This window comes from Myotis brandtii, unplaced genomic scaffold, assembly GCF_000412655.1.
Source record: "Myotis brandtii unplaced genomic scaffold, ASM41265v1 scaffold1852, whole genome shotgun sequence".
Lineage (NCBI taxonomy): Eukaryota > Metazoa > Chordata > Mammalia > Chiroptera > Vespertilionidae > Myotis > Myotis brandtii.
The window spans coordinates 93,824-116,905 of record NW_005356876.1 but is presented as its reverse complement, the minus strand read 5'-3'; the positions used below and the strand labels follow the sequence as shown (position 1 = coordinate 116,905).

The 23,082-nt window shown below is 40.6% G+C and overlaps 1 protein-coding gene across 2 annotated transcripts; it reads left to right on the top strand.

The window, feature by feature from the left end:
• Positions 1-182: 182 nt before the first annotated feature.
• Positions 183-21,915, top strand: LOC102262879 (guanylate-binding protein 7-like). 2 transcript variants are annotated; one of them, XM_014537938.1, is made up of 11 exons: positions 183-307; positions 2,846-3,040; positions 5,247-5,375; positions 8,546-8,655; positions 8,863-9,059; positions 10,514-10,759; positions 11,661-11,941; positions 16,873-17,085; positions 18,319-18,421; positions 18,702-18,895; positions 21,690-21,915. In XM_014537938.1, exons 2-11 carry the CDS (start codon positions 2,852-2,854, stop codon positions 21,747-21,749), a joined length of 1,722 nt encoding a protein of 573 aa, XP_014393424.1. In that variant the 5' UTR covers positions 183-307; positions 2,846-2,851; the 3' UTR covers positions 21,750-21,915. The 2 variants fall into 2 exon arrangements, with proteins under 2 accessions (XP_014393424.1, XP_014393423.1); XM_014537937.1 differs by lacking the exon at positions 21,690-21,915 and adding an exon at positions 19,774-21,111 and having other exon boundaries at positions 185-307.
• Positions 21,916-23,082: the final 1,167 nt, after the last annotated feature.

Here is a 23,082-nt window from a genome sequence, read left to right as displayed (position 1 = left end):
CTCAACTTTCTTCTCAGGTCACCTGCTCTCCTGCCTAAAAAAAAAAAAAAAAAAAAAAAAGAGGGTGAGGTCAGGGAGGACTGGGGGAGACCCAATGATTCAGTTCTCAAAGAAGCACATGGCCTTTTGATTTGGGTTCTTATCAACCCGACCCATAGCTTCTTGGCTGTAATATCTGGCATGACTTTCAGCTTTTAAAGAGAACAGTCAGTATCTGGAGGAGCCAGACGCAGGAGGAACACACGAGGAAAAAGCTAGGACAGCTGAGAACTGGACCCTGTCTGCTGCACAGGAGTCACAGAGACAAGTAAGTTCACCCCTAGACTTGCTCTTCCAGGCCCATATTCCTTAATATCAACAACAATAACAGGTGCCTAGACGCACACCCCACACAGGCAGCTCGGGCTTGGCACTGAAGGGCAGGGAAGAGTGGGAAGCTAGTACTGGGCCTGGCTACCAACACCTCAGTGTCTCTGTTTGGATCAGAGGCCTCTCTGTGAAGCGACCAGCCCCCATCCACCTTGTCTCCAGGGTGAGCTGCCCCTCTGGCACCCTCCCAGGGCTTCACAAACAGCCCTCCATGGGGGGAAAAGTGAGGGAGGAAAGCATCCTCCCTCAAATGCGAAAAGGGGTTAAATCTTTCCTGGGATGGATGGAGTAAACCCCATCCACTTGCACACCCTTCTAGTGGAGTCTCTCTCCATCCATCTCCCTGTCCCTCCTCAGACTGTCCCTGACCACCACCCCGCATACTGTCCCTCCCCGCCCCCGCATTCCTCACCTCTAGGTATTGGAGAAACTGAGAGAAATAGTGGTCCTTAATTTACAGACAATTTAAATCTTAAGAGATTGACACAGATTCTTTTTGTATTAGCAATACTTAATATCCCAAAGGTAGCACAAAGCTCTGTTATATAGAATAATTCAATTTCATGCTCACTGATCAACTGTTAGAAATACCTATAAGATCTAATAGTGCTTGCTTACCAGGCATTGTTTCTAACATGTGGTCCACACAAGAACCATCTCAGAATATCCTGTCATACTTGCTGAGAAATCAAGTCTTGGGGTAGTTTTCACCATCACTTCAGATGACGGACTCTCCTGGGGAATAAACTTTGGAAACCATCTAATGCCACACAGAACTATTTCATTTTACTTCTTTATTTGAACTTACCAGCTTTTGGATTGGATATTCCAGTTTACTTGTATTTTAAAAAAATTTTTTATGAAGTCATCTATTCCGACCAAAATTTTAAATATTCAGTTCAAGAAATAAATTCTGTAATTCCTCCTGTTTATACCCACTATGATGAAAACAGTAAAGTAGGGCCTCACCAGCTGTGGGACTCTGGCAGATCTGGGCACACCCTAAAACATGCTGCCTACTGCCTCTCTTCCTTGTCAGCCTAAAAGTAAGGAATAATGTCCTTTGATTCCAATTAAATGAATTCATGCACCCATTAATTTATCTGGGTCCAGTAATGCTTTGGCCTATTGTGTGTTTTTTAATCTTTATTGTTGAAAGTATTACATAGGTCCCTCTTTTTCCCCATTGACCCCTTCTAGCCTGCACCTCCCCCACCCCCAGGCCTTCTCCACACTACTGTCTGTGTCTACTGGTTACACATATATGCAGACAAGTTATTTGGTCAATCCCTTCCCTCCCCCCCCCCCCCCCCCCCCCCCCCCCCCTCCCCACCCCCCACCCACCGCCCCCTCCACCCTCCCACCCTCCATCCATCCACCCCTGCACCCTCCCACTCTCCATCCATCCACCCCTGCACCCTCCCACTCTCCATCCATCCACCCCTGCACCCTCCCACTCTCCATCCATCCACCCCTGCACCCTCCCACTCTCCATCCATCCACCCCTGCACCCTCCCACTCTCCATCCATCCACCCCTGCACCCTCCCACTCTCCATCCATCCACCCCTGCACCCTCCCACTCTCCATCCATCCACCCCTGCACCCTCCCACTCTCCATCCATCCACCCCTGCACCCTCCCACTCTCCATCCATCCACCCCTGCACCCTCCCACTCTCCATCCATCCACCCCTGCACCCTCCCACTCTCCATCCATCCACCCCTGCACCCTCCCACTCTCCATCCATCCACCCCTGCACCCTCCCACTCTCCATCCATCCACCCCTGCACCCTCCCACTCTCCATCCATCCACCCCTGCACCCTCCCACTCTCCATCCATCCACCCCTGCACCCTCCCACTCTCCATCCATCCACCCCTGCACCCTCCCACTCTCCATCCATCCACCCCTGCACCCTCCCACTCTCCATCCATCCACCCTGCTTATTTGCTTTCTGTATTGTCTGTCTCCTCCCACTAGGATAGAGTTTCATGAGGCAGGAATTGGTATCCATTTTGTTCACCACTGAGCATATAGACCAGTGCCCAGCACATGGTAGGTGCTCAGAGAATATATGCAGTTAACAAGAAAACAAATCACTCTGAAACTCCAGGTATCTTCTCTTGTCACTCCTCATCTCCTGCATGTCCTATTCTGCCTCAACTTGCCCCCAGTATGTTAACCTTCTCAAGGCTCCATCATCAGTGGTTTGTTTTTCTCATTATAATCCTTTTATACATCACATGGGCAAGGTTGTTTTAAGGTTCATTTATAGATCAATATAATAATGTACATAAGGAATCTGTAGCAGGCCATGACACACTCGGCTAAATACTTATCTTTTAGAAACATACAAAATGTAGGAAACTGATATATGCTCTCCAGGAGTGTAAAGCTGATATGCAAATGACCTGTGTAACCATTAGATGATGACTTCAGGATCTTGTGTTGTACTGAGTTGTTCCTCTGGGTTACAGCTCACCATGGCCTCTGAATGTACCCTGATGGACCCCATCTGTCTGGTGGAAAATCAGAATAATCAGCTGACAGTAAATCCAACAGCACTGGAGATTCTAGACAAGATCTCTCAGCCTGTGGTGGTGGTGGCCATCGCAGGTCTGTATCGGACAGGAAAATCCTACCTGATGAACCGCCTGGCAGGGAAGAACCAGGGTGAGTATTGTTCTGGGGCGGGGCCATTTGCTTGGAGACAGTGGTAACACAGGCTGATCATGCCTCTCTCATGTTCATCCTTAAAAAATGCTTCATTCTTCCCAGTGAAGAAAACTTTTAAGTTTAATTGCTAGATTTATAACTTCAACCCCATCTGTCCACAAAATGTCACTCATTTCTTCAGTAATAAAGAGTTCCCTAGCCCTATCAAAGATCCACCCATTAGTCAGCTCTCCAGCAGAAAGTATTCCCCTCCTTTCTCCTACATTACTTCTGCTCTAAACTCTAGCATACAAATATTGTTCAATAGTTGCTTTTTTAAAAAAAGATATAGGAAGTAAACAAATAGCAGTGTATTCTGTATATCCCATATTTCAATGGGGCTACCATCCAATTGTTTGATTCATTTCATAGCAAAACTTTGATGAATTAGAGCCCTCTCTCTCTCTCTCTCTCTCTCAACTCTCTCTCTTTGTTGACAACTTGTTTTACCTCCCAAAGCTGAGACCAATGACCTCAAAATATACCCTGCCTTTCCTTGTTGGGGTAATGGAAACTTCAGATTACTATGGATTAGTCAGAAAGCAATCAAACACTATCACATGTAGAAGAATGCAGACCACCTCAGGCTTTATATTCTGTCTGTGGAATATACTCTAGATGTAGAAATTGAATGGCTTCAGGCATGCTGACTCAACCTCCCCTAGGTATTTTATCAAGTTCATTTCCATTCTTCATTGAAAGAGACATTGGAAGATGGCAGAGGTTCAAATTCCTGGACTTTGGGACAAGATATGTCATCAGTGGGTTCCTTGGCATATACCTCACACCCTCTCCCACTGTGTGTTTAATTTCTGCCTTTGGAAAGAGGATCTAGAAAATCTACCAGGTCTTTCTCTTTTCCCCTCCATTTTGTCACCACGTGAAGCAGTGAGCAAAGAACTCATCACTTTTTAGAAGAGAAAAAAAAATTGAGGAAAATACAGGAATAAAGGGGAGGGAAAAAATCCAATAAAAGCTGCTGTATTATCCAGGTCCTGGCAGGACTCAGATGACCAACTTGGGGGTACTTAAGAACATTTAATGAGGGATGATTTACAAGGGCATAAGCACAGCACAAAGAACCAATGTGGGATGAGGATGCATACAGAGAGTGGCAATAGCAATGGCCAGGTAGACTCTGAAACTACCATAGCAGATGAGGCAAGCAAAAGTGGATAACAGAATGTGGCAAAGACCAGAGATATGGCATGGAAGGGGGTGTGACCAAAGGTAAAGGAAAAGAGGCACTAGGACACCATGGCTCACTAGGAGGAAAGTGAGGAGAACATATGACTGACCTCTGGTTTCCTTTTTTTTTTTCTTTTTTTCTTGTTTTTTTCTAAATATATTTTATTGATTTTTTACAGAGAGGAAGGGAGAGAGAGAGGGAGAAACATCGATGAGAGAGAAACATCGATCAGCTGCCTCCTGCACATCTCCTACTGGGGATGTGCCCACAACCCAGGTACATGCCCCTGACCGGAATCGAACCTGGGACCTTTCAGTCCGCAGGCGGACGCTCTATCCACTGAGCCAAACCGGTTTTGGCTCTGGTCTCATTTTGATGCCTCCCACTGGGTGAACTCCACCAGAACCTGAAGGACAAGGGAGCTCTTCAGTGTCAGAAAAAAATATAAAGGTCAAGCCATGGCTGGGGGGCTCAGTTGGTTGGAGCATTGTCCTGTACACCAAAAGGTCACAGGTTTGATTCTGGGTGAGGGCACATACCTAGGTTGCAGGTTCAGTCCCAGGTTGGAGCATGTACAAGAGGCAGCAAATCAATGTTTCCCTCTCTCATGTCAAATTTTATCTCTCAATCAATCTATCTACCTACCTATCTATCCCCCTTCCTCTTTTTAAAATCAATAAACATGTCCTCGGATGAAGATTAAATACACATATCGGTCAGTAGAGGTTATACTAATCCTGTAATGTGACATAGCTTGAACTATTACTGATAGTATGAGGTAAATAGAGGACATAAAGTGTTTCTTGAGAAGGTCCTTAATATGTATAAAGATTTCGATAGGCTGTTCTTGATGAAATGAAAGCAACCTTTCTCCCAGCCTGGCACTCACATTCTGACAAGTTTAACCAATGTAACCTATGGGCAGCCTGGACTATCTGCTGTTACTCTATAATACTTTCTCCTCTTCCTTTGTAAGATTCTGTCTGGGCTCCACAGTGCAGTCTGAAACCAAAGGCATCTGGATGTGGTGTGTACCCCACCCCTCCAAGCCCAACCACACTCTGGTCCTTCTGGACACTGAGGGCCTGGGCGATGTGGAAAAGGTAAGGCAAAGAATTTTTTGTTCTTGATACTCCACTTACATTTTAATTTGCCACCTCAACTTTCACGATGTATTTCTCTAAGCTACAAATTCAATTAGGAATAATGAGGCAAACTTCTACTTTGTAGAACTTACTTTCTTGGTAACCTCAATACTTTGATTAAGAATAGATCTTTTAATTTTACACTGGGGCAACAAGTACAAGTTAAATACTTATTGGACAGCTGCATTCAGGGCTTTGTGTTAGGTACTGCAGATATGGCAGTGAATGAAGCAAAGACCAAGAGCATAGTTGAGGATTAAGTAATATGCAGTGTTATCAGGGATATAAAAATTGAAATCCTAACCCAGTCATTCCCAGAGGAAACTATAATCCATGGGACCTACTAGTTAAGTTGTAAGAGATTAATGGGGTTGGAGGTAGGGCCCATTAAAATGGGTTACAGTGAAATAATCTACTTAAAAATCTCCAGAAAAGCTTCAGCTACCAGGAATATGTATTCATTAAAGATGAATTTTGCACTGATTTCTCTAAAAACATGAATTAGACCCACCAAAAGCACTATTATGGGATAATATAAGTATTTTGTATTTATAGTGTGACTTGCAATTCAATATTTTCTCCTTATTTATGTTAGCATGAGTCAAAGTTGAAAGTAGCACTAATACATCTTTGGCTTCCATTACTGAGAAGAAGAAAAAAAAGATGGGGAGGGAGAATGAATTTAGAATATCTAAATTTAAAAAGCCTCTAGTTCTGTGGATAGTTTTCTTTCCTCGGGGGCTAACAGTCCTGCCTCTCTGGTTTACATAAGCATATTTCTAATTTACTATAATTTTATTGGTGAGCTCACTGACTCACTCAGTCCTACAACATTGGGGAAGGCTTGATCCAGTCCATCTTCCATGATTGCTTCTGCAGTTCAGGTAAAAAGCTACAGTGACCACATTTCAAATGTGTTAGCTCTTGCCATCTGGAGTGCTTTTCTTAGTGTGATTTACAAAGTGCTGTCAGTAAAGGAGTGCTTGATTTTGAAGAGGGATCTGATTCAAGGACACATCCTGTGTAACTTAAGCTTTGAACAATAAATACTTTATTGATCTCTACTTCCCAGTATAGTAAGTACTTGAGTCCGTCATCCATGTGCTGGGACCTAGGTGAGAAAAACCTTTGATTTAAGCTGGCTGGGTTACTAACTTGGACTGTAAGAGATGGTTTTGAATGTACAATTTATAATATACAAACCTAACTTTTAAAACAGTTTTTGAACTAGTCAGTTGTAGTTGTAGCTCACTACCCTTGTTCTGGTTTTTTTAAAGGAAGTAGTATACCTAGGGAAATCCAAATCTGATGTATTCCTACAGCGTTAGAAGAGGGTGAAAGGGCACTCTTTAACACCAAGGTCTTTTGATAAATGAGGTTTTATCACACTTCTTCAAGAACTACAGTCTTCAATTGTGCATTCTAATTCTCTACATACTAAATGCTGAATAGTTTTTAAATGAGCTCTTCACTGACATATTTCCAACGGCCTTCTAAGTTCCAGGTTTGCTTATAAATGAGAGCCCTCTTTTTTTTATATAACAGCAATATTTGCCATGTTATTTTCCCAAAGTCATCCAATGAAACTACAAAATGGCACTGGAAAATATTCAGTAGGTCAAGGAAAAAAATGACAAAAGGTTTTACTCAAATGTTTTAATCACATTTACCATTGACATCTCTTTGAAGAAAAGTGAAATTTGTTTTTTGCCTAAATGATGAAGATTTGTGGTTTTTAAAAAAGTAGATAATATTTAAAATGGCATTATGATAATTCTGTACATGAACTTGTACTTTTAACAATAGATCTGGATTGTTATCCTTGGCTTACTGTGTGGTTCACCTATGACTTTGAATAACTAAGGATTCCATTAAGTTAGCATTTTATTTGGATTAAGAAAACCCAACAAATTAGCCAGTCTCTGTTTTTCTTCCCTGCTTAATTAGAAGTGAAGGGTAGAGGCCCTCCAGAGTCAGCAGTTCATTTAAAGGTCCCTTTCTTAAAGGATGTCTCATGCTCTCAGGTTTTTCATGCATTTATTTTTAAGTACCTCTCAGTCACTTGAGGTGAAATGCTTGGAGTAGCTTTTCCACATTGGAGTTCCTCAAACCTAAAGTTTTTACTAGTTCCTAGTGTTTGGAACACTAAAGCTGTTGCAGAGAGAGTACAATTCGTACATCGCAGGCCCGAGAAGGCTTCATGGTTTCTGACTGAAACACAAGTCAGCTTCTGTAGCTTAAGGTTTCATTTCCTGCCATTGTTCCACTTGTTTTAGATCACTTATTACACTGGGCTCCCTTCCGGTTTTATTTTCATTGTTGTTTATGTGATGAAAAACATAATCCTGTAATTTGACTTGAGCCATAATACACAATTTAATATTAGCTCATCTTATAGCTATCAAGCTTGTTTTGTGGGGGAAAAAAGACAAACAAACAGACTAAAACCTAAGTAAGTCTAGATTTAGCCAGTTTAGGTGTAATTTGTATGTTAATGATGGATTATATTGTAAGATGAGAGATAAATTTGGAAAATGTGCCTGTTGAGGGAAAGATCAGTGCATTTATACACTTAAACTTTTCATTACTGTGTTTCCATCTTAAAATACAGGCATCATTTACAGTTTGGCTTTGAGAATTTTTCTTTCATTAAGTTTATAGTAATTGTATTTTTTAAAAGAAAAAACTCTTTAACATTTTCATTTTATTTTTACATCTTTAAAGTAAAAGTTTGATTAAAATGGTAATTTTTTGCCCTGGCTGTTGTGACTCAGTGGTTAGAGCATTGGCCTGCACACTGAAGGGTTGAGGTTTCAATTTCCTGTCAAGGGCACGTACATCGGTTGCAAATTCAATCCCAACCCTGATTAAGGTGGGAGCGGGTGGCAACCAATGGCTCTGTCTCTCTCACATCTATTTCTCTCTCTCTCTCTCTTCTCTTTCTCCCTCCTTCCCCTCCATTTCTTCCACTCTCTCTAAAAAATCAATGGAAAAAGTATCCTCAAGTGAGTATTAGCCAAAAAACCCTATTTTTAAAAAATTTTTAGCTTTCATTTTCATTTTTAAAAATAAAAACAAATAAAAAAAACAATAGACATCCAAGTCCCCTGCTGTAATGCACTTTCTAGGGCGACCCTAAGAATGACTTGTGGATCTTTGCCCTGGCCGTGCTTCTTAGCAGCATGTTTGTCTACAACAGCATGGGCAGCATCAACCACCAGGCCCTGGAGCAGCTGCAGTATCCTTCCAGGAACCAAACCTCCATGTGCCATGGAGGCTATGGGAAAACTGAGACTATTTTTGACATTGTGGTTTCCTCATGTCAATAATCATGGTTGAAGTAAAAAGAACACTGGGTGAATAGGAATGTTAATAAAAATTGTTTCTGGGTAAGATCTGGAAATTTTGGTGGGGAGCATTTCTCATTCCTTAACTAAGATCCCAGCTATGTGACTGAACTAACAAAGCTAATCAGGACAAAGTCGTCTCCCAGCTCTGGTGAAGTAGATGACTCAGCCGAGTTTGCAAGTATCTTTCCAGACTTTGTTTGGGTTGTACGGGATTTCACACTGGACTTGAAGTTAGATGGACGCACCATCAATGAAGATGAGTACCTGGAGAATGCCTTGAAGTTGGTTCCAGGTATCAAAGAATGGTCTGAGTGGCAGAGGGTTCAGTGGGAAGTGTGGTAAACTGAGTCCTGTTTCTCACCACTTAAGGTCAATCTTTATTTTTTATCAATTGAAGCCCGTGCTAATGGTGGTATGTGTATGACAGGTGGGTATGGTTTCAGTTGTTATTACTGAAAAAAACTCAAGTGACCAGAATTTAAGCTGGCTGAGAAAATGTAGAATCCATTGTTGGACAAAATGATTTTAGAAAAATTGACACCATGAAAAATAACTTAGAGGATTATAACCGGTGCCAAAATTTTTTAAGGCTAAAATATTTGTGTTACTTACTAAGTTCAGAGCTCACCTACTAGTATTTCTATTTAGCAAAAAACGCTCATTAGTATGAAAGATGATAAACACAGAATCACAAACATATCAAATGACTTTATTTTTGAAATACATTTCATGTTGTGTATTTTAATAGCTTGCATGGTTACATTCTTCATATAAAAGATATTTATATGAATGTTTCCCCCCCAAAAAAAATAATTGACATATCATTCCTATAAGACTTTCAAATCCTTTATTATTTGTTTTTCATAACATCGCTCTCTTCATTCTATAGCCTCATACAATATTTTGTAATATTAAACTCCTAACACTGAGTACATTTAGCAGGGAGAATAATAGGTAGTACCTAAGAACATATTCATTTTTGTTTATTTAATAATTTATTTATTAATTCAAGAATCATTTGTTGAACAGCTGATATATGCCTAGAATCACACTGTGTGACATTGTCACATTCAGTATAAACTGATATAGAAAACGGGTGAGGTCTCCAAGTGGCATAAGGTTAACATTACTTTTTGATGATGTCTGCTAAAAAAATCTATGAATGTATCTATATTGCTTGGTTTTTTTTTTAACTCTTATTTTTAGTAGTTTTTCATTACTGTTCTGAGTATTGTCTATCCTTCACATGAAACTTTTCCCAGAAGTATCATAAATATCCTTATTTCTACCAGAAAACAATTCACTGTTACTTTTGAGCCCACATTTTATTTCTGACCTGAGGACTATAATACCAAAAGTATTTCTGACCATTTAGGAGATCAATCTATCATTCAAAAATAATAAACAGTTAAACCATTGGACACCATGGAAGGGCTAAGGAAAATAACCATAAGTTTCTTCACTTGGGCTAGATGCCTTCCTCCTGTCTTCTCCAGAAGTACTTTCTATGCTCCTGGCTCTGGAAATAATAAATAAATAAATAAACAAACAAACAAATAAATAATAAATAAATGTAAAATTTCTATGCTTAGGTAGATTATTAGCATTAGGTTGATTTGCATGATTAAATAAAAGGAGACTTACAGGAACCTGTGTTACAGTGATGCAAAAATCCCTGGAAATGAATGTTTTCATCTCCTTGCCTGAAGACTGCCTCATCAGTGATTAGTGTTTTTCTTTTTTTAGGCGAGGATGCGCAAACCCAGAAGTCCAACCTGCCTAGAGAGTATATCAGGAAGTTCTTTCCAAGGCGGAAGTGCTTTGTCTTTGACCAGCCTACAAATGACAAAAAAGTATTACACTATATGGAAGAGATGTCAGAAAGCCAACTAGAATGGAATTTTCAGGAGCAATCCAAAAATTTCTGTCAATATATCCTTACACATGCAAAAACCAAGACTCTAAGAGAAGAAATCATTGTCACTGGAATTGGTGAGTCTTCGTTGTTACAGCGAGTTTCTCAGCAGTTCAGTGTGTGTGATTGTACTTTGAATTTGTTAGTAATTTTGTTTCCTTCTCTATGTGATGTGGAAAACCAGACATTCATGCCCCATATAGACATGCATGTCTTTTCATTAAAGTTTCCCTATATGAGGGATTGTTGAAGCCTACTGTGTCTCATGAAACTAATACACCAATGACATAAGCACAAGCTGCTGTTAAGGGCAGGAATCTGCATGATGATGATAAGACCAATGAGATGGGTGTGTCTTGTTGAGGATACACAAGATATTTTGAGAATTTACACCAGTAAGAAAAAATATATAACAGAACATAAGCCTCTGAAATATCATTAGCGTTTGAGATGAAATTTTTACTATAGCTTTATGTGCAAGCTAGATTCACAGATATGCCAACTGGACAGACACACAGTGCCCTATGCTGAGATGGACCCAGGCTTGGTTTAATGTTTGTGTCACTGTCCTGAAATTCTTGATTTTTTTAAAGGGGCCCCACATTCAGTTTGAAATAGTGCCCACAAATTACCTACTTTACTTACCTATAAGATAAACTCATTTTATATATTCAAAGGGAAATTATTCTAGGAAATTTTTGAATGTGTTGGATGAGATTATTATTTTCATACTAGAATGTGATGAATCCACAAATCAATAAAAGAATGAAGAGAATAAACAATAATGTCATTATTAGAAAGTAGACACATAAAAGTAAAAGGAGGAGGCAACAAGGAGGAATATGGGGAGAAGAAAAAGGAAAAAGAACCCTTCGTCTCAGTAAAATTGCTGCGATTTTTAGAATGCTGATCTTGAAAGCTGGTAAAACAGTGAGTGAGAAATTCCTTTTAATTTCCTAAATATAATGTGCCATTCAGGGCTGGGGACTCTGGCAAAGGCCTATGTGGATGCCATCAACAGTGGAGCAGTGCCTTGTTTGGAGAACACAGTGACAACTCTGGCTGAGCAAGAGAACTCAGTGGCTCTACAGATGGCAGCCGACCACTACAGCGAGCAGATGGCCCAGAGGGTGAGCTTCCCCACAGACACGCTGCAGGAGCTGCTGGACCTGCACACAACCTCTGAGAGGGAAGCCATTGCAATCTTCATGGAGCGCTCCTTCAAGGATGACAACCAGGTGTTCCAGAAGAAGCTTATGGTAAGATATCTAGCATACATCCTCCCTGAAAACTGCCCTTCTATAATGATGCCTACATTTCCTTTTAGTGACTCCCGAGTTCATGTGTTTCTAACTGTAGAATGGGCCTGGATTGTTGTGAGTGACTGATCTCTATATAGGATACTGTACATGCTTTTTCTAAAAAAAATTATTTTTTATGTTCTATTGTTGCAAAACACATAGTTCTTTAGGTCAGATTTCAGAACAAGATATGGGTGCCCTGCTCAGTGTACCACATGCTGAAAACAAGGTTCAAATGGGCTTATATGATCAAATGAAGGTTCTGGGAAACTCCCCTCCATCTTCAAGCCAGCAATGATTCATCATATCTTTTTGTATTGTTTCTAATTTCTGTGACTACCTACTCTGCCATCAACTGGAGAAATCTTCTTTTAAAGGGCTCATGTAGTTAGATAATGCCCACCAGAAATTTTCCATCTTAAAGTCACGCTGGGCTGTATAACATAATCTAATCATAGGATTAATACTCACCATACCCATGGGTCCAAGGACTATGTAGGGAGTGGACACCAGGGAAGAGAACTCTTAGAAGACATCAAAATTCTACTCACTATCAGCACCTTCACTGAAAGTTGGTCTTTGAGTGTGCCTTTGACTATTTTACAGGTTACAAAAATCTCTCAGTTCATATAGAATAAAACCAACTTCATTAAAATGTCAAAGTCCAGCAAATACATTTTCTTTCTATATTTTTGCACAATCAAACGCTCATTGAAAAAAATTAGGAGTTGCTTAAAACTCTGTTCAGAGACTGTTGAACTTATTAGTGGGCAATTGATTTGCTATGTATATATTTTATCCATAGCAACCCAAGTTTGTAGAGGAAAGTCATATTGAACTCTCCATTGCTCATTGTTGGTCAACCCTACTACTGATAAAAGAACCATGCATAAAACTGGGGTGCATATTTGAATGATAATAGGGAGTAAATCCTAAAATTTCACATCCAAAGAAAAATAAATGTTTATAACTATACTATTTTCCCAGTGCATGAATTTGTGCACATTGAAAGAAAATTAATTAGAAGAAATAAATCAGTGTTCACCCTTTCTCTATAATAGACGTGTCAACCAAATTCATGATCAACAGTGACAGAGCAAAACACACACATGTGATTGATTGGCACCAGTGAGAGCTTTATATGTATTGCACATGTGCAAGTCAACTTGGCCATATATATAATGTGTTTAATTAGACCTGCTTTCTGTGATGTAGCTAAATTTTTTCCAGCCAGTGAAGCACCCCAACTTCTCTTTCAGGTAATTGTCAGCAACACAGCAGTAAATATCAACATGAAGTAGATTATTGTTGTAGATTTTGCAGGGAGAACAAAGGGTAAATAAACGATTTAACTGCAGCAGTGTTTGACTATATTCTGTGCAGTGAGAAAACCTGAAGTCATTTTCAAGGTCCACCATTTCTTACTTCTTTTCAGTTGGGTCAAGTTTCTAAGCTTTCTAAATCTCCATTTTCTGACTAATGAAAAGAAAATAGGATTCCACCAAGTCTCCTATCTACCTACTCCAGGACTTCTGGGAGTATCAAATTAAATAAAGCATGGGAAAACACTTCACAGACATTTGGTTAAAGTTTGAAATGTTTCCACCTGGCTGTAAAGCCTGGGCTGAAGAAACTGCATGGAGACTAGTTGTTGCTAGGGAGAGGAAGCCGGGTATTGCTGAGTGATTTCGTTACCTGGATGGACACTTAGCATATTAGCCTTTTATATAGATAGATAAAGTGAGGATGTTAACGACTTATTGTGGTGATCACTTCACAATGTATACAAATAATGATTCACTAAGTTGTATACCTAAAACTATTATAATGTCATGTGTCAATTATATGTCAATTTGGGGGGAAGGCACCATGTCTACTGACCTCATAATTTCACAGGGTTTGGACCTGAGCCAAAGTGAATAAGGGACTTTCCATATGATGCCTGGCATTCCAATTCCCAGTCCACCCTGATGCCATCACACTGCTTCTTTTAGTTTTTTTTTTTAATTTTTTCGATTACAGTTGACATACATTATATTAGTTTCAGGTATACAATATAGTGATTAGAAATTTATATAACTGACAGAGTTATCACCCCAATAAGTATAGTACCCTTCTAGCACCAGACAAAGTTATTACGGTATTATTGGCTTTATTCTCTATGCTGTACTTTAAACCCCTGTGACTGTTTTTATAACTGATAATTTGTACTTCATAATCCCCTTTCTTGTTTCCCAAATCACCCCAAACTGCTTCCCATCTGGCAATCATCAACTTGCTCTCTATATTTATAAGTTTGTTTCCATTTTGTTTTTACATTTCCTTTGTTTTTTAGATTCCGCATAAAGTGAGATCATATGGTATTTGTCTTTCTCTGTCTGCCTTCTTTCATTTAGTATAATACCCTCTCAGTCCATCCATGTTGTCACAGATGGCAACATTTCATTCTTTTATATGGCTGCATAATATTCATTGTATATATGTACCATTTCTTTAACAATTACCTATTGATAGACACTTAAGTTGCTTTAATATCTAGGCTACTGTAAATAATCCTGCAATAATGTAGGGTGCATATATCTTTTCAAGTTAGTGTTCTGGATTTCTTCAGATAAATACCCAGCAGCGGAATTGCTTGAGGAGTTCTATTTTTAATTGTTTGAGGAGTCTCCTCACTGTTTTCCATGGTGGCTGCACCAACTTAAAATTCCACCAACAGTGCATGATGGTTCCCTTTTCTCCACATCCTTGCCAACACATGTTGTTTGTTAATTCATTGATGATAACCATTCTGACAGGTGTGAGATGATATCTCATTGTGGTTCTAATTTGCATTTCCCTGATGACTAGTGATACTGAGCATCTTTTTATGTCTTTTGGTCCTCTGTATGTCCTCTTTGGAAAAGTGTCTATTCAGGTTCCCTTTCAATATATTAATTGGGTGTGTGTGTGTGTGTGTGTGTGTGTCTGTCTGTGAAATTGTATGAGTTCCTTAAAAATTTTGTGTATTGACCCCTTAACAGATCTATCATGTGTTATTGGCGAATACCTTCTCCTGTTCACTGGGGTGTTTTTTCGTTTTTGTAGATGGTTCCAAACAATTTAGTTTGATGTAGACACATTTCTTTTGTTACCCTTGCTTAAAGAGATATACGCAAATATATATATATATTACTAAGTGTGATGTCAAAGACTTTATTGCCTATGATTTCTTTTAGGTTTCATATCTTACATTTTAGTCTTTAATCCTTTTTGTGTTTATTTTTTTTGTATGGATCTGTTCGGTTTTCTTAATACTATTTACTGAAGGGACTGTCTTTACCCCATTGCATATTCTTGCTTCCTTTGTCGTACATTAATTGACCAATATAGGGGGAGGTTTATATCTGGTATCTCTATTCTCTTCCATTGACCTTATGTGTCTGTTTTTATGCCTGTACCATGCTGTTTGGGTTACTATAATTTACTGTATAGTTTCATATCAAGTAGCATGATACTTCCAATTTTGTTCTTCTTTCTTAAGATTGCTTTGCCTATTCAGGTCACTGCTTCTATCAGACTTAGAGTTGCTTAGCAAGAGGTACAGGGAATGCCAAGGCCAACCACTGCTTTGTGGGGGTTTCTAGGCCTTTCAAAAATTTTAAGACAGTGTTGGTGTGAGCTAAGACTGGCCACTTGTGTGGAAAACCTACTGGAAGCAATTGGACCAGGTAAAAACTGGAGTAGTGTCTCAAGAAATTTCCATTGTAATCTACATATATAAAAGCCCAGTGACTGAAGAGTAGAATGACCATAATGACCGGAACGACTAGTCGCTATGAGTTCCACTGCAGCAGCCAACTGGCCTGATCTAGGACCTGATCAGCCTCCCCAACTGCCTGTGGCCCCTCTCCCTGGCCACCCTGCCCCTGATCAGGCCCCTCATCCCCGATTAGGGGCAAGGCTGTCCGGCCCCACCCTTGATTGCCCCCCCCCCAACCCAATCAGGGACTGGGCCGGCCGGCCAACCGCCTGCAGCCCCTTCCCTTGGCTGGCCAACCTCCTGGGGTCCCTCCCCCCAGGGCCAGCCCCTTGATAGGCCTAGATTGCCGGCCAGGCTGAGGAACCCCACCTGTGCACAAATTCGTGCACCAGGCCTCTAGTATAAATTATGTTAGCCATGTTATTAGAGAGCTCAAATTTGGTTCCCATTTGTGCCTGCCAGCTGGGTGGGGAGAGTGCTTATCAAAGGAGCCATGGGCACCTGTCCCCACTTCTCCCCAGAGAGGGCTACCCTGACCTCTGCCCCTGCCCCATAGCCCTGACACTAGTCAATTACATTTCTCCCTGTATAGCCCTGGAGCCTTTCAAGCTGCTTCCCTTGCAAGACTAGGTCAAGTGAATCATTTCCTAAGCCCCTCAAAGGGAACACATGAGACTCCTGAAGCCCTCCTCATTCATTCACAATCCCTCCAGGTTTTCACAGACAGACATTGGAGGAATTTCTCTTTCTGGTACTGGTTTCTTGACGTGGGAAACCGAGTGTGGGCTGGGACTCATCATTCCACAGGAGGACTCTCAGCCACTGAGATATCCCTCCTATTCTTAATTGCCACACATAAGTGTGAGACCTGCGGGCTCCACATCTCTGTGCCTCCTACCAGTTTTATTGTGGTGTCTCCTTATATTTTTCTTTACAGGGCTTCTTTTCAGCTAGTCTAGAGATGGTTCTTGATGGTTGTTCTATGATTTAATTGTAAATTTAATGTGGTCCTGGAGGAGATGAGCACAGCAGTTACCTACTTCACCATCTTGACCGCAAGTAAGACAGCTTCTTACAAAAAGATCACAGTTGGACCTTCCCTTCTAACAACTTCTCTCCTTTGGGTTTCTCCACATTTCCCTGCCAGGAAACCATAGCCATGAAGAAGGAATATTTCTTGCTGCAGAATGAAGAGGCATCTGGAAAATATTGCCAGGCCCAGCTTAAGCAGCTTTCAGAGCCCTTGATGGAAAGTATTTCTAGAGGAACTTTCTCTGTGCCTGATGGATACAAGCCCTACTTAGAAGCAATGGACAAGCTTGAACAGTCCTATAACATGGTTCCCAGGAAAGGAGTGAAGGTGAGGAATAAAAAGATGGGAGAAGGATAGGGTATTGGGGTCAGAGGGTCTTGTGGATGCTTTTTTAAAATCTAAAACCACACCGCACCATTTATGGGAAAAAAGCAAAGCATGGCAAGACCTACATTTTTCTCTTTTCTATCCATAATAAGTTAGAGGCTTTTACATAAACCAGAAATATTTCTTCCTAAATATGGGATTTATTATTATCCAAAGTCTAGATGAAATAGAACATTTGTTTTATTTAATAAACAGTGTAATAGTTTTGTGATAAGTATAGAAGATATATACTTAAAGAAACAACATTCTCAAAAAGCTTATGACCTTACTGAAAAGGGACATATAAATATTCAATTGGATATGATGGGATATTGTCATCATACAAGTATACACTGATAGTGATGCTGCTGCTGATGATGATGATAATGATAGTGATGCCTAACATATATTGAGCACTCACTTTCTACTACACGTATCATCTTAGGTGCTGTGTTTGGATTATCAATTTATTAGAATAATATCATCTCCATTATACACTTAAGGAATGAGATGCACTGAGAAGCTAACAAATTACCTACAAGCAGGCAGACAGCAAGTGGTAGAGCTGGTAGAGCAGGTCTGTGTACCTGGCAGCCATTCAAATCTCAGAAGGAAGTTTAGCAAAGCTTCCTGGAAGAGGAGGGAGAAGCTACAAGTTGAAGTATCAATACATGCTACCTGAGTAAAGAAAGGGCAGCTGAGCATCCAGTCAGAAGAAAAAAAAATGTGCAGAGATTGCAAACAATGCAGGATGAGTGTAGAACTGTACATAAGCCTGGATGTCTGTAACCTGGGGTGATGGTGGCTGCCATATTAGGATAGGAAGCTGAAGAGATAGGAAAGAGGTTGCTATTGAGGGTTTTATTCTAACTAAAGAGGTTTGATTTTTTTAATGGTTTTTTTTTTAATTTAAGAGAGAGAGAGACATCAGTTGGTTGCCTCCCACACATGCACGAACTGGGAATAGAACCCACAACCTGGGTATGTGTCCTGACTGGGAATCAATCCCACAACCATTTGGAGTAAGGGCCAAAGCTCCAAACAACTGAACCACATGGGCCAGGGCTGGGTTTTTTATTGTGACTGTGGAAGAAAGGGAACCACTGTGGGATCCTAAGAATAATGAAGAATTTACAGGGTCAAGTTTGTAGTTTTATTGAACAAGACTCCTTGCTCCTCCTCTTTTTTTTTCAGGCACATGAGGTATTCCAGAACTTTGTACAGTCACAGGCTGAAACAAAGGAATCCATCCTGCAGGCAGACATAGCCCTCACTGCTGGGGAGAAGGCTCTAGCAGGTACAGGACAGGGCTCTGATCACAGAGGGGAGGGGAGGTTCCTGCAGTGCCTGCAACAGGTGTGAGAGCAAAACCCTCCTGAAACAAGGCGCTTCCTGTCCTGTTAAACAAATCAAATGAACTGAAGCTAACCCTGGGTGTTCTGGTAGCTCAATCAGCCAATTACTGCCTTTCCATCACATTCTCCTTACCATTTTAAAATCCCTTTAGTCTCTGAGCTCAGGAGGGTACAGCTGAGCATAAATTATTTTCTTTCCTCTGTAAAACCCTTGGGGAACAGCTGAGCATGCCAAGAATTGGGAAGCTGAGAAGGAACAGGAGCTGCTAAGACAGAAACAAAAGGAACAGCAGGAAAAAATGTATGCTCAAGATAAAAGCTTCCAGGAACACCTAGTCCAACTGAAGGAGAAGATTAGGAGACAAAGCGAAAGGCGCCTGAAGGAGCAGGAAAGAATGCTGGAGCACAAGCAGAAGGTAAGTCCGGGTGCGGTCTGGCCAGTGGATAGAGGACATTCAACAACCTGGGTCCTCGTGAAGGAGAGGACAAAACATTTAACTGAAGTCATATACCCTGAAGGAAACCCAAAGGCATATGAGTCAGTGAAATGCCAAATTAATCGGGTCATTCTAAAGCCCTAAGTCTATGATTCGGCACCTTCTGTGGCGTTAGAGTCTGCAGGGTGCCAATGACATGCCCCAGACTCCTGAACTGGCTCATTGTGCCCCCAAGTGAATAGGACCTTAGTCCTGTAGTCAGTCCTTAGGATGTTTGCTACAACCATCAAAGAGACTTCATGTAGATCCATCTGGTGGAAGATGTCAGATTGTGCCTGATATGCTATAAAAGATGCAGAAAGCTCTAATGTTTGCTGCATTCGTTTCCAGATCTGCCTGATTTATTCTCTGCACCCAGAGTAAAATGCATGCTCTGTCCTAATCTGGAGTTTGATAACCAGTGTACTATAGAGAGTCAGAAATTCCCATTATGTGTTACATGTGTTACATGCGTGTAGTCATCCTACTTCAGTGGAATCAAGAAATCATTTGAATTGAACCTCCAACCTTCCCAAAGAACATCCTCAGGGCTGGAACAGTTTTCAAGCATAGTTGTCAGGCCTGACCCAACTCAGCTCTTCCCCACCACCAGTGAAATCAAACTGAGGGATCTTAGAAAGGCTTAAAGAATGGATACTCCCACTACGAGGTCCAAATATTTGGAAATTTTTGGTCAAATGTATCAAAGAGCATCTAAGTTAGTAGAAAAATAGAACATGTGCTTAGCTGTTACAGTTGTTAAATACAAAGTGCTGCTAATTGGGATTTTCAAAAGGGAATTCTCTCCTCTTCTACAGATTCAAGAAGAACTACTTATTGAGGGATTTGAAAACGAATCTGAGAAGATGAGGAAAGAGATAAATCAATTAAAAGAAGAGATTCAAGAAACTGAAAACATCTGGCCTTCAATATTTGTAGAGCTCTTTTATATGGCAGCCAGTGTACTACTCGAGCACTCCCTGGCCCAATGAAGAAAATAGGCCAGTTTTCTTTTTTAGATAGGCCGAGAATGTTTAGGAGAGATATTATACAGGGCTCCTTATGTTATAATAGCATAAAAATGTGGCTCATTTTATCAGTATGTGTGCCATGGTAGTTTTGCCCAAGAAAAGTTTAAAAATAAAGAGTGATTACCAAAAAATACCAGGGTCTGATGTACAAAACAAAACTAAACAAAACAAGCTCACTTTTGATTGAATTAATTAATTTAAAGAAATGAAAAACAAGTTAGAAGATGATTTATTCATAGTAAATGTTTAAGTAAGGCAGAAAGACAAATGGTATGATGAGGAAAATGTTGGCAATCTGTATTATTATTATTTCTTTTATTTCTTCAGCTATAATGATCCTTATGAATGTGAGAGCAAAGAGCAACAAAGATATTTTTTAAATGGGCAAAAGTATAAGAGATAAAACATTTAACTTTACTGATTATAAAGATATGCGAAGTAAAAGTAGAAGGTACTTGTGTCATCTGTCAGATGGACATTTTGATAGGACATTAGGTTGGCAAAGATTTCAGGAACCTGGCAGTCTCTCCTATTTGCTAGGGACAATGCAAACGGTGGCAAATACACATCAAAATTTTAAATGCTCAACAGAAAGAATGTACTTATTACAGCAAGAAACAGAAGTTACAGGATGTGCGTCTTAACTTTGTTGTCCTTTGGGCGTCTCAATAGGTCCTGGAATTTCTCCCTAATTTATGTTCAGGTATAAAGTCTACTGGGATGTCCATTGGAATCATCTCCAAGTTTCTGCCCCACATTTATAAAGATGGTGAATTAGAAGGAAATAATTTTTTCAGGGTCAGCTCAACACTTTAAGAATTCTTTTCAGCCGTGTAGGGCTTAAGACCTTTGTGGTTAGAACGAACTGCTTGTAACAACACACGCTGTGTGTAGTCTATTGACTCTGGACCTTTGCACACAGGACACAGACTTCTTAAAGACCCGGCTGCTCATCCTGTTCCCTTTATTTGCCAGCTTCTGTCCCTCCTCACCCACTGCTATTTCCTGGTTTCCTGAGATTGCATCAGGTTTCTTCCTTGGGCTAAACATTGTGCTGATCTCCCAGCTACCACAGCACTTTCATATAATTGCAAAATTAAAATGACCTGTTTACAGCTGTCTCCACTACTACCTCGTGATCTCATCTACTCGATAATCTTCGTCACTGTATATTTGGCTCCCACCACATACACACCAGGTGTTCAAAAAATAGAGGTGATTCTATGAGCTTCCATCCAACAGGGCCCCAACTAGCATTTTCTTACTATATTTACTGCTCTCTAGGTTCTCAGAATAAAAGACACAGCTTTAGGAACTAGTGAAGTATGGACTTAATGAGGCAGAAAGGATATGTACACCCATCTGAACCTGCTGCCCTGCTCTTTCTGGGTTCTGGTTTCTTCAAGCTTCTCTCCCATGACAATTACCCAGCAATGAGGTCACCACCTTTGACTCAAAGTGCAGTTTTGATATTTAAAATAGTAAAGAAAGAGGCAGTATTTTGTAATCTCATTTGCACCATAATTCTTGTGTGCCTTTAAGGTGCTTCTGTTGAAACAAAACTATGCTTTTGCTATGAAGAGAAATTTCTCATTGAATATGATGCCCACAGCTGACAGAGGGGTGTAATCTACAAGCATAACTCTGCTTTCTTGAGGGTCGGGAGATCATGCTCAGTAGCCTTTCATTTTCCCTATTCAAAGCCACTGGAATCAGAAACCCTGCACTGGATCCAGCCCCCAGACACATTGGTGTCACCATAGGAATGCTCTGAATGCTGCACATCTGGATGGTGGGTAAAAGGATGAGGGGCAGTGATGAGTTCTGCTTCCTGATCAAGTCTCCCCAACACACATGACCAACAACACAAATTGTAAACAGTTAACATGAGAATTGTGATATGAAATAATCCTACTTAGAAAAAGGAAGGATCAGCCGAAACCAGTTTGGCTCAGTGGGTAGAGAGTCAGCCTGCGGACTGAGAGGTCCCTTTCTGGTCAAGGGCATGTACCTTGGTTGCGGGCACATCCCCAGTAGGGAGTGTGCAGGAGGCAGCTGATCGATGTTTCTCTCTCATTGATGTTTCTAACTCTCTATCTCTCTCCCTTCCTCTCTGTAAAAAAATCAATAAAATATATTTAAAAATAAAAGAAAAGGAAGGATTAGAAGTGAGATGAAGGACAGCAAAAGAAGAGAAGAAGAAATCTTTAAGCTTTAGTCAGAAATAGGCATACCTTGGAATAAGTTTACACAAATCTTAAGAATAGGCTTCAGGGAAAGGCCTCTGCCATACTTGAAAATTAAAAAGTAAGTGTTAAGTTATTGAAAAGATCAAAGTGATACCATTGTAATTAACTAGTTATTAATAATAGAAAAGGAGCAGAGGGAAGGCCAGATATTATAGGCATGTTCCCAGCAAAACATTCGGGGAAGGCTACTGAACAAAGGGAAAATGGACACATGTCCAGTGAAGTTAGGATGACATAGGAAAGGTACTTATCTGTCAGCCACACCTGGGAACAAAAGTCATTGGCCAGAATGGATGTGGTTGTTGCAAGGGCGTGAAGATTTGGGATACATAGCCCCCTAAACCAGCGGTTCTCAACCTGTGGGTCATGACCCCTTGGGGGTTGAACGACCCTTTCACAGGGGTCGCCTAAATACATCCTGCATATCAGATATTTACATTACGATTCATAACAGTAGCAAAATTACAGTTATGAAGTAGCAACGAAAATAATTTTATGGTTGGGGTCACCACAACATGAGGAACTGTATTAAAGAGTCACAGCATTAGGAAGGTTGAGAACCACTGCCCTAAACAAAGGGGTTCTCTCTCTCTCATTCTCTCTTGGTTGCTCCTGCCACACTTGGCTCATGGCTTATGCTCACATGCCCCACGGCCATGTGAACCCACACACACAGTGGACTAAGGGACTGCAGCTAGCCTGATGCTGTACTGGGCCCTGCTCCAACATGGAACAGAAATGCTGGACACTGGCTTTGCTTCTAGCCTGATGCTGTACTGAAACCCCAGGTACACTTCTGACTGGACTAAGGGAAATGGGACTTGAGAAACACATGGATTTAATTCCA

Excerpts from the sequence above, each read along its gene's own strand:
- LOC102262879 (XM_014537937.1), top strand. The coding sequence starts at position 2,852 with ATGGCCTCTGAATGTACCCTGATGGACCCCATCTGTCTGGTGGAAAAT. Across the intron at positions 5,376-8,545 it reads GCCTGGGCGATGTGGAAAAG|GGCGACCCTAAGAATGACTT; the intron begins GTAAGGCAAAGA and ends TGCACTTTCTAG. Across the intron at positions 8,656-8,862 it reads CAGGCCCTGGAGCAGCTGCA|CTATGTGACTGAACTAACAA; the intron begins GTATCCTTCCAG and ends CTAAGATCCCAG.